Source organism: Desmodus rotundus, chromosome 11 (assembly GCF_022682495.2).
Source record: "Desmodus rotundus isolate HL8 chromosome 11, HLdesRot8A.1, whole genome shotgun sequence".
NCBI lineage: Eukaryota > Metazoa > Chordata > Mammalia > Chiroptera > Phyllostomidae > Desmodus > Desmodus rotundus.
This window is the reverse complement of record NC_071397.1, coordinates 73,539,066-73,551,782: the sequence shown is the minus strand read 5'-3', so window position 1 is coordinate 73,551,782 and position 12,717 is coordinate 73,539,066. Positions and strand designations below refer to the sequence as shown.

The window sequence follows — 12,717 nt, the reverse complement described above, 5'->3', positions numbered from 1 at the left end:
CATGAAGCTTAAGCTTTTTAGCTTCCTGACAAATCCACTCTGAGCTCAGCATTTCCTCTCTGTTGTGCCCGTTTCTGGGAGCGATTCTGAAGAGCGCTCACGGTGCCCACACCCGCTCAGCACAGGGGATGGCACTCAGGAGTCACGTGGGCCACAGGTCCTGCTGGACCCTGGCACCATTTCTGAGCCTTCTGTAAACCACCTGAGCGCTCGGCAAGAACATGTTCAAAGAGAACTGCTGAGCAGCCAAAATAAAGGTTACTTCATCACACACTCAATGTTTTAATTGTACATTGTATTTGATTTTAAAATGGAGACAATAAAGCTTAACATTTCCTGGTCACATAGCATAGTGTTTGACTTACAAAGAGAAAAGGACTAATATTTGTTCAGAGCCCCTTATGTGCCAAGCATTGTAAATAGATTAGCGCCTTTAAGCCTCGTAACTGTACCACAAGATTGGCATTCTTACTCATAAACGGAGCTTAGAAAAGTAATCGGCTCGAGTGACTGGAGAAAGGTTTTGGACTCATGTCTGTTTATTATAAAACCACAGGTCAATTATATTCTTTGTCAAATGACAGCATAATCTTTGCATTAGCTAGACAAATGTTTGCTCTCCCGCTCAAGGCAAATCTGAGCTTTTCCTCATTTTAGCTTTTTGTTTGGGGGGGTCGGGGTGGGAGCAACTCATTTGTTCCTTTAAAACAGTATCAAAACTTTTTCCTCACAGGAAGTTTGTTCTCATAAGTTAAACTTGTCACTGACGGTTCATTTGCATCACTTTCACCTACAGTTTTCACTGTCATTTTCTGTCTGTGTGTCATATTGTTTCATTGGGTTCTAAAGTCTTTTGAGATAAATTTACTTTTTCATTTAAATCACGAAGATGGCAGTTTATAGTCTCTCTGAACAGTCTTATTTCTAAAATTATATTCTGAAAATGGCAGGCAACTAAAACACTGTTGGTCCGACAATATTTCTGCACAGGAGGTGATAAAATTCCAAGTTCTCACGATACTACTGACCTTGTACTTTGAGGGATGTGCAACGTTAGCAGTATGGTTTTATAGATTAATTTGAATACTTTATACACATAACAGGCAATGATTTAATGATGAAAAAATGATTTCACAATTTAGCAACTGTTAAATATACAGCACTTCCTTTAATACTACTGTGAATATATCTTGATTCTATGTGACTATATTATAATGATACTAACAGAGAAATGAATTGATACAAGTTAATGTGCAACAGGAGACATTATCTTTCACATCTGCTAAGCAAGTTGCAATTTTGGACTCCTAACACCCAGGAGATAGTAAATATTTCACATGCTAAATGAGTTCCCTGTATATTTTGTTAAAGATCACACTTTGACAATGCCATCTTTATTTTTAAAATATAAAGCCTTAAAATGGCTTTATGCGTTTACTAAATTACATTTACATAAATTTCATTTTATTTCTCAACAAAGCTGTTTTATTATAGCTTCAAAACATTCATCAAGTTAGCTCTGCTAAGTTATAGCCAAGTGGCTATAATTTAGAATCAAAATTTTGTGTTTACTTAAGAGATGGAGACAGCAGGACAGACGAGATATTCCTAATTCATTAGTTTAAACTGACTGCTCATAAACCACAAATGTCACTTGCTTTGCTATTACTCACAGTTTCTTTCTCCATCTATAACAAATAAGGATGGCTCACATTCGAGTTCAGTATTTAATCACTAAATGTTGCTTACACCTTTTTACACTATGAGTCATGAAGGGAATGTTCAGAATATGCTAGATGTTTCTTTGATAAGAGTTTTTGATATTAAGTCTACACTGTACTAGACAGAAATAACAATAGGAATCATTTCTGAGCCTATGCTATTCTTCGTAAGATATGCCAACACCTGTAATAAGAGATTATTCATAAAACTATATATATTTTAGTATCTACCCTCTTTATATCATTACACTTAATTTAATAAAATGTACACAGAATTCTAAAAATAGAAGAAGAATGAAGCCTTCTATTTTCATACAGATTCTTCTTGATCACAAGGTGAAAGAGTTAAGATAAATGAACTGCTAAATATGCAGCCCATTTTAGAATTAAATGAGTACATATCCGCCTGCAAGAATTTATCTCCTTCACCAAGAAATGAGAGCTTATTTTATTCTTTAAGCAGGAAATAATAAATAAGTTAATTGTCATATATTATTGTCACCCAAAATAATTTACTCTGTAGTTTTATATATGTGTTTGCATTAGTGGCTTTTGCTATCTGGAAGGATTGATCAGAAACAACAAGTATGAGAAAAGTTAAAAAGATATCCCACGAGTAATGCTTAGTTCTTTACTTAGCTCACTATACTAATTCTTCGTAACATAGGTCCCTATTTCATCGCCTATCCCTGATTCCACCCATGGCTCACCACTTTGAATACACTCTTTAGGTAATCTCTTCCATAGCCAAATGGTCTCGACTTTCGTCAACAAGATCTCTCTTCTTAATTTCCACTGTGAACCTGGCTCCCGAGCTGCAGACTCATGTAGCAAAGGTTTGCTGCCCATCTGTACTTATATACCTTAAAGCCATTTCAAACTCAAATAAGAAAAACCAAATCCATCATCATTCATGTCCTCTCTACCCAACAAAAACAAAATAAAACTAGGTCCGTATTTTATCTCAGTTTATGGTATCTCCATCCATTCAGACACCCAAGCTAGGTATCCAGTGGATATTCTCTTTTTATTTCCCACATCCAAGGTCAGACAGTTTTAGGCCCAAGATATTTACTTAATCCCTCTCTTCTCCAGCTGAATCCCTCTCTTCTATTAGCTTAGCTCATACTGTCATCATTTCCTTCTAGATGCCCACCACTACCTTCATATAATCAACAACAACCAGCCTGAAATACAAATCTATACCACCATTCCCCTGTTTACAGCATTTCAGTCTGGAGGGTAAAATCCTTGTTTCTTAACATTGCATGCAAAGCTCAGACTTGTTTCCTTCTATAGCCCCACCTCTCACCACTTCCCTCCGTGAACCTTACTCTCAGGGAACCACAAAGTACTTGTGGCTATTTTCTGTAGCACACACTTCCTGGTTCTGTGCCCTTGTACTTTTCATTGTAATACTCCTGTTCCTGGATCCCATCGATCATGCCCAAATCTGTCCAATGATCTTCAACGACCTAGCTCTTTCTGGATTCCCCGAGATGAATGAGATGTCCCTTTCACCATGAACCACCTTGCTCTATGCAAAGCCCTGCTGAAGTACAACAGTGTTTTATCCTTGTGAGTGTAACCACTGTGTCTCCCCTTCTGTGCGATTCATGAGAAAAAGGACCGTGTTTAAAGAGCACATAATGGATTCTCACTTAAAGTCCATGTAAGGAGGAAAGAAAAATGACATTTGTTCGTTCAAGTATTTTCCGTTCAGTGCTACACAGGACCCAGCACTGCTCTACATGCTGAAGCTACTTTATGGACCAAGATAGGTCAAAATCCTTGCTCTCAGGCAGTAAAATACATCCATTGTTTTAAACAGTGATAAGTAATATTGTGCTATGGAGAAACAATAAGGCATATAAGGGGCACATTATCAATTAAAGTAGGGGAAGGTGGCTACTGAGACTCTGAATTTTGTTCAAAGACATGAAGGTGGGGGGCTGGCCATTAAGACATCTGAGAAAAGAATATTCCAGGCAAAGGGAACAGCAAGTGTAGAGACCCTGAGAAGGGAACATGCCTGATGTGTCTGAAGTGCAGCAAGGAGCGCAGCGTCACTGGAGGAGGATGAAGGAAGCAGAAGGTGATGTCAGAGAAATAATGGTGTTGAGTGAGGTGTGTCCACAGTGTGACCTTGTAGGGCTGTCTAAACTTTTGGCATCTCTGGCCACACTGGAATAAGAGTTGTCTTGGGGCACACATTAAATATACTGTGACACGTAATCACAAAAATATTTCACAATGTTTTAAGTAAATTTCTACTTTTGTGTTGAGCCGCATTCACAGCCGTCCTGAGCTGCATGCAGCCTGTGGGCCTTATGTTGGACGTCCCTGCCTTATAGGATCATTACAAGAAATAACTTCAGCTTTGTGTGAGATGGGAGCCATGGAAGGTTTTGAGAAGAGGGTGATGTAATCTGCCTTACTTTAATAGCCTCACTTCTGTGTTAAGGACACTGTGAAGAGTAAGAAAACAGTCAGGAGGCCATTGCAAAAATCTTAGAGAAAGACCATGATGACCCGTCACCGGATTAATGACAGCAGGTGCCGAGATGTGGTCAGATCCTGAATACATCTCAAGGTACAATCTATAAAACTTGATGACTAATGGACGTGGGGTGTGAGAGAAAGAGTGTCTGGGATGATACAAATTCTTGACCTGAGCTGCTACGGTGTTGGAGTTGCTATTTACTGAGATGGGGAAATGAAGAGAAGAACCTCTTGGGGAGAGGCGAACATACTGTGTTGGAGAAATTTTTTAAGGCAAATGAAGGCATGGAGCAGGCATTTGGGAATATACCTTTCTTCACGGACCCCAAACCTTTGTTCTGTTATTAACTGCTGCCGCCAGTAAAACCTGCACCCTGTTTTGAGTTCTAAGTTGAGTTTGCTGCAGAAAAAAAAGCAACTCTTAAACCCTGAAATGAAAATAAAAATAAATAGATCATCTAAGAAAGCTTTAGCAAAACTGGCCCCACTTGTATTCATGTGCAAACATTTCCCTGTCCACACTGCTCACTAGACTTCAGCCCTCTCAGGGCTTTTGTCTGTAACTGAGGCTCTCAATAAGGGTTCCCAGCCCGTGGAAATGCTTCAGAATTTTTTTTTTTTGGTAGGGGGATGTTTTGTTGTGACAAAGGTGGCTGATGCTGGCACTTATGGCTGTCCTGCAATGCTGGCGCCTCTTGCATATAATTTTCTAATGCACTAGATGTTCATGTAGATGAAAATCTGTTTATAAATATCTGGACATGGAACTCAGCTTTATTTTACATATAAATGCAAAATAATGTTTGCATGGCTTTAATAGATAATGGATTATTTTTAGTTATATAATTACTGAGTAAAATGAGAATAGGTCAATTGTTTTAGAATTTAACTTTGTGTATCAGCCCAAAATAAGTTTCATGGTTTTAATATATATTGAGTTTTATAGGACTAAAACTACATAAATTCATAAGCACATGTACAGATATACTTTTTTTGTCCTCAGTTTGAAATGGCAAATATATAGGATAGGTATTGATAACATTTAAGCTTCACTTTAAGGTTTCTTAAATCCAAGTTTTTCTTAAACCCAAAGTTATGCATTATAAATAGCTGCAAAAAATTGACTACTTCTTTATGGCTTTTCATGTCTTGGTACCTGAGCCTTTATATGTTGAAATACATGTAATTTCATTATAATAGCTTCACTTATTTCTATTTTGTGCTATATTTAGGACAACATATTAATTTTTAAATAAAATGATATATGTAGTCACATTTTAATTTAATCTCGGGATGGTAAACAAATTTTATAATTATTTTTCATAAAAATAGGGCACTGGTTGCAATATAGTTTGTATCTTAGAAAGTACCTGGCATCAATGATCAGGCTCTCCCTCACAGCTAAGGGCTAGCCTTCGGCACACTAGGAAAACCGTAGCGGTGCCAACCCCTATTCCACAGGCAGTGATTTCAAGCAGTGCAGAGAGTGAAAGGAGAAGTTATGTAATTTTTTGAACGGGCACTATTTGAAAGCAGCCATGGCCCCCCCCCATACACTTCTGCAGCGGTGTGTGTGGTGCCAGAGAACTGCAGGATTATCTCTAAGATCTGACATTAATTCTCCAAGTTCTTTGGCAACCACAGACGACGCAGCTACAGCTCGGCCATAAGAGCCCACAGATGTGGCTTTTTTGCTAATTTTATGTGAACAGCAGCAAATTAAGCCTTCTCTGAAAACACGTTCTTGCCCACAGCATCCTATTATAGGATTCAAAGTAATAAAATATCTAATGGGAAATATAATAAGTAAATTTCCTTAATTCCAATATCACAATAAATTATACTGATGAACATAGTTCACTTTCCCCTGCCTGCTTTTTCTCCTATTACTTAACTTTTCTGAAGCTATTTCTACAGCTTGAAATGGCAGTCATTCCCCTTTCCTCACAACGTTCTTTTGAAAATTAAATGAGATAATACATGTAACTTACCTACTGCATTACTATGTTTTACCAAAAGGTATTGAATAATTAAAATCTGGAAGGCACGTTGGAACTTAGCATTTTAAAACTGGAATTTGTAAAGTTCCTAACTACTGATTTTAACTCTTAGCTTCTAACTCACCAAATTTACAGAAAGCAACTAATCAGTTCTCTGTAATCCTGAAGTAACCGGCAATGGCAGAAGGAAAGACGAGCAAAGGCTTACAAGGGTTCAGAGCCCGGCTAACGGAGAAATGATTACAATACATGAAGCAAACTGGAAATAATACATCCATATTATTTTCATAATAGCTTTACCCAGTGCACACATCTCCATTTTTCAATGCAAATTTGGAAGTTTAAAATCAATATGCATTTGCAGCCTCCCTCAATTTTGAAATGCAATGCAAATAAGAATATATATTGTTCATATATAAAAATGCCAATTTAGTTATGTAATATAATTGTTCTTCTAAAATGAAACAGCAAATATTCTTTTTTCCCACACCTGCAATAATGAAATTATACATACAATCCACTTCAATATTGTAATGATAGTATTCAGTGATATCCAGACGCACACGTTTCTGTCCTTTCCTCCTAAAGGTTACCTCACCTTGCACTTTGGACACTTCTGGGCATTCCTCTGTCCATGCTCAATTTCGCTGGCCCAGTGACGCAACAGTTTGTCTCCCTTTTTGTACTCCTTGCAGTTAACACCTTCATGCCAAGGAGAGTGGCACTTAAAACACCAGACGAATTGGCAAGTGGGGCACTGGATCTGTGTAAGGAAAAGTAGGATTAAGTACTAGTAGAAACACTGAAAGTGTCTGAAGGATAAAAATGGTGATGCTTGGGGTTATTACGGTAGCTAAAAGGTTATCATTTGTTCAGATTTAAAGTATCTCCCCTCTACAAGATGTAAACTACAGTAAAATATGACTATTTTATGTCTGAAAGAGGGAAGAAGTGCTTTGGCATAGATGATTTGGCTGTATGCTATACATAAATTATGCTATACTAAAGTATGCTACACTATGCTATACTTTGCTATAAATTATGCTATACTTTGTATGCTATCCTAAAATTAAACACTTGGGACATCCTGGAAATGAACTTGGTCTTAAGGCTCTCCCCTAGACTGAAACACAGAATAAAACCTGAAGGCTTACGATGCCTCAAATCCACATACTCAGGCTGCCCTTAAATTTGCCTTTCTCTTGACCCAATTTCAGGCCTTTCCATTGCTCTTCTTATCAATGGCATCATTCACTTTTATAAAAATCAAAACCTCACAGATGCTTCAACAAATTAAAAAAAACACTGGCAAGTAAACTGCTACACCACCATCTGCCATGAAGCTCTGCCTAAAATAAAGGACAATCCTTTTTTAATTATAAAAAAATAATACATAGGCTCTTATTAGAAATATATCAGTCTTGAGGGTTCTGTGGCCTGTTAGCTAGGAAACCATTGGAAAGATGTCTTTGTATTTTCACTGTGTGGCAGTACATGTGAGAGTGTGTGTGTGTTCACTGAAAATACTTGTCTTCCATATGACATGGAAGACTTTATCTGATTTCCTTCATTTTCAATTACAGTGGGTATCTCCTTCCCACACAGTGTTTCTGGTCCTCACTCTCTGAAAACATATAAACATAACTTGACTTGAAAGTTGGTTAGAATTTCTCTTGGTAAACTATACAAAATCACTATTCACTTTTTTTGGAAAATTACTCTTGACAAGGGTGGCTCCAATATATATATAAATTGAGAGGCAATTATGACCACAACTCTTCCTTTCACAACTCAAAGCAACGAAATTGTCACGTATGTCGTGAATAATGTTCTTCCCATGCAAATACGAAGTAACAAAAGTACTTGTCTTTTTAATTTATATCAAAACCAAATAATTTTTGTCAGAAAAGTTTAAAATCTTCTTTATTTTTTGCAGTGATGTCATATGGTAATGTTCATACTTCTGCAATACACACATTACTTAGTTTTGCCACAAAATAATGCTACAAAGTAGGTAAGAACACCACAGGTTTACACAGGGGGAACACAAGGCTCAGAGATTAAATAACTTGCCCCAATTAATACAGCAAGTATGTGTTAAAAAGAAATCTCAACAAAACATTTGGCTCCAAGGCCAGAATTTTTTTCACTGTGCCAAAACTCATTCTCACACTAACCAGCATACTTTCTTTGATGACTGAAAACCAAACTGTAGGAGTCAAAGAAAGCCGTGTGATTAAAGTATTCGGTAAATCAGAATTTTCCAGGATTACCAACATAAGGGGAAATTTGAAAATCTTTTCAAGATTTTACTCACGTAAATTAAGATAACCCTTGGAATTTTTAGAAAAAGAGATGCTACTAGTTAGTCACTTAACCACGTTTGACTTTTCTCATCATTCAAGTGTAAAAAAGTCATATTTAGATTAAGAAACTGAGATAAAATGTGTGAGCTGCAGATGACGAAAGAATATAACATGATCACTCCACTATGCCACTGAACCATGAAGAGAAGATCTAAATATTACAAGGGGCCTAAATGAATGCAATTTTCAAATGTAATGAATGAAATGAGGAGGATGTCGGAAGATTTTGCTTTTCCTCAAGTATCTGCCATTATGTCAGATGGGTCTAAATACTTAATTTGGTTTGGTCACATTAGACATTACTCATAATTACAAATCACTGGACTCTAACATTATCAAAGAAAAATAACTCTCCGGTTTTAAATGTCACTCTTAGATTACCTTTATGAAATGAAAAGAAGAATGAATGTAATGGTACTTTGAACTGGGATTTAACTCTATGGGTGTTAGACATTATAATGGTCCAAAGATATTTGGGACCGAGAGCTGAACTATCACATGTACGAATATCTAATGAAGACAATTAGAAATGCATGATTCTCCTAAGGTCCCAGAATGATAAGGAATCTGACACTTGGTGTCATTCCCAGGGACTCTGGCTATTAAATGCTACTGCAGATCTTACCGCCAATCCTTGCCATCAACACACACCTGGTGACAAACTTGTGAAAGGAGTTTTGCATCAATTTCTCAAGTAAGGACGAGTAATTCAAATTCAGACTCGACTGCTTGCTGTCTCTCACTGTAGATATTAAAGTAACCATTTCTTTGCTTTGGATTAAGAAATAAAGGGACTAATAGCCAACTTCCACCACCTTGTTATTCAGAGACTGCACCTGAATGGTCTAAATACCGACTTTTTGGTCTGAAGATGCCTTATGCATTCTGACCTTAACCATGTTCAAAATCGGCCTTACATAACACCCATGGAACATCAACACTGCATCTTCCTCCGTTACTTGCTTTACACTTATTCCTCTGCACGAAATGCCACCTCACAACCACAAATTCCCACACAGGGTGCCTGCCCTCTGAGTACTTATATTCACACAGAGGTCACCATTCTCCATCTTTGCCAGCAAGGTGTAGTCAGAGGAGCAGCACCGTCAGCATCACCTGGGAGCTTGCTGGAAACAAAGAATCATGCCACACCCCAGACCTACTGAATCAGAGCTGCATTTAACAAGGTCCCCAGATAGACGTGCTGAATTTTGAGAAGCACTGCTCTACAATACCACGTGACCCCATCTCCCTGGCCACAACTGATCTACAAAAGGAATGAGCCCCTATGCCAAAAACAGGCATCCAGTTGCTGGAAAGCAGCCTATGAGGGGGCTGGTGTGTGCTTTGTGTAGTTGGGCGCCTACTGTTGAATAGATATTAACCAAGTCAGACACTCTTGCTTGACGAGTAAAATGGTGATACACACACACTCTACCTTTGCTGTGAAGGCAAAGACAGAGGACAGCTTAGTGACCACAGTGCAGATCACAGGAGAAAGGGGAACAGCAGTCACAGCTAGTGAGACAATAAAGGGTCCCTCATGCTACCAGAGCTAGTGTCCAATTTTCCATGAGGCCTGCCGGGGTGGTTGCTGAGACAGCCTTCCTGCCCTTCGGCTTCCTGTGGAGTCTCACAGTAAACCTCCCTAACTGACATAGCTTGAGAGAGTATATCTCTGCTTCTTGTAATTGCAGAAAGTCCAATGAACACAATCTGTCTGTTGAAATCTTACCCAGATCAAATGCTGCTTGCTTCACGATGTCTTCCCTGTTCGTACCAACCAGATTCGGTGTCTGTCTTACAGAATGTGTAGATGTCTAGTCTCCCTGCAAGTTCACTGAGGGCAAAGGCTGCACCTCATTCATCCTGAATTTCGTGAGTTAAGCAACACAGAGCTTCTGGCACATGGAAGGTACTCAGTAAATTATACTGGCTAACATTAAATGAATTCAAAGAAAAGCCAACACATGTAATTTATGAGCAGCTCCTGAGATGATGTTACTTCTTAGGTTAGCAGATGATGTTTACTAAATATTTTACCCACATGACATTTTACTGAGCATCATGATTAATGTGCAAACTCTTCTACAAGAGGCGGGGATGAAAATGTTTCAAGAATAAAGTTATCAGAGTTAGGAATCTTAACTTGTCCCAGAATCCATGAAATGTAAAATAGCTTTATGTTATATTTTTAACTTTTGAATTCCCTTAGTTCTTCCAGAAATCTGGGCTATAATAACACTCAGATGACAAGTTAAACCAACTCACTTTACCTAAGCAAAGGGTATTTTCTCTTGACAGTGCATCATGCCAAATAAAATAATAACCCACAAAATAAAAAGAATTCAAAGCCAAAGAGCACTCCAATTAAATCCTTCGGTGCCTAATTTCTATACACTCTTATATACATGTTGGGTTGGCCAAAGAGTCCTTGTGGTTTTTTCTGTAAAATAAAGGACACATGTTTCCTTTTCACCAATAATTTTATTGATTTGGATATTCTGAGTATGTTGGCTATCCCTGACATGCTATAGCACCGATTGTTCTCAATTAATGTCTTGATTTGATCACTACCAGTTTCAACTGGTCTACCTGACTGTGGAGCATTGTCCAGTGAGAAATCTCCAGCATGAAGCTTCACAAATTACTTTTGACATGTTTGATCAGTCACAGCACCTTCTCCATATATTGACAAATCTTTTTGCATTTCAGTTGCATTTTTACTTTCTTGAACTAATAAAACATAATATGCTGAAAATGTTCTGTATTTTCTTCCATCTTCAACATTAAAATAGCTATACAAAAATTCAACAATTTTTATGTTTTTTAATGTACATTGATATGACAGCTGTCACAATACCAATGTAACAACATTGTTTCAAGTGAAGTTAAAGACAACTAAGCACTACTAGAGACAACTGATGGGAAAAAAATGAATGTTTTGGCCAACCCAAGCATTATTTTAAATAAACCACAAAATCATTGCCTATCAAACTCAAAATATTAAACAACATCCATGTGTAAATTTAGTATTTCAAATGTAAGCTAACCCAGTTTCCAAGAATAATTTGCTTTTTTAGAACTTTAGGCTAAGACAAATACTCAATAAGACATATTCATCAATTCACTTGCTTATACAGCAAATATTTATTGAGCACCTTCAAGCAACAGGTACTAAGTATCCTGGTTTTAGGTCCATAAAAAAAGAATGTAAATACTTTTTCTCAAGGAATTTACTGAAGGGAGACAGATATAAGCTCAGAGAGGTAACTAACCACGTACTCACTGCCAGAGTAGAAGCTTAGACAAATGGGTGCTGTGGGAAAGATGCTTCGGGGAAGGCTAGAGGGTAGTGTTCAGAGAGAATATGGCCTCGAAATATGAGTGGAATGTCCTTGGGAAAAGTGATGGGGTCACACTTCAGGACCCACCACAGAGGCCTGAGAGCACAAGGTACAGTGGAGAACAGCAAGAGTTCTAGTGTAGCTCAGACAGAGATGTCAGTTTAGCTGGCTTGACCCTGAGATTTGCTGAAGTGTCCTAATACTGGGTCCAATTAGTCTTACATTAATGCACCTACACTCCTGCTGTTTCTCTCAAAACACACTGTGGTTCAAAAAACTCCTCAGATGCAACACGGAAAACTTATGGCTGTCAGACTAGGGTTTGCCTAAAGAAACTGACCAATACGTAAATAGGCAAATGTTGTAGTTATAAAAAGTTTTTAACAATAAAGATGGTTTTCTTGAAGAGGAGAAGATTCTGAAGAAATGCACGGTATTAGAAAGATGAGAAAAGAAGTCTTTGGTGTTCAAGCAAGCACTGTCTCCTTCCCTAAGAGATCAAATCCTAAAGCTAGATGGCAGAGGAGGGAGGCTCTCCACATGGGAAAGCATGGTTTGACTTCTTGCTGATTGCCGGTATGTTTCAGGTGTACACCGTTGTAGTGTGACACACGCTACAAAGTGATCACCACCAAAATCTACTTACCGTCCTTTACCATACAATTGACACCCCTCAACATTTTGAACTCCCTATCACCCCCAGCCCACTTCCCCTTGGGTAACCACTAATGTGTTCTCTGTATCTATAAGTTTGTTTTTGTCTCACTCGGAATTTTTTTTT

General features: G+C 37.9%; 1 protein-coding gene across 3 annotated transcripts in view; it reads right to left on the bottom strand.

Moving 5' to 3' along the window:
* The window catches only part of RNF217 (ring finger protein 217), a 117,058-nt gene that overhangs the window by 20,757 nt on the left and 83,584 nt on the right, over positions 1-12,717 (bottom strand). For all 3 annotated transcript variants that reach the window (XM_024552078.4, XM_053913628.2, XM_053913629.2), the window contains exon 3: positions 6,822-6,986. In XM_024552078.4, coding sequence (XP_024407846.2) covers positions 6,822-6,986 — 165 coding nt within the window. The remainder of the gene's footprint in view (positions 1-6,821; positions 6,987-12,717) is intronic.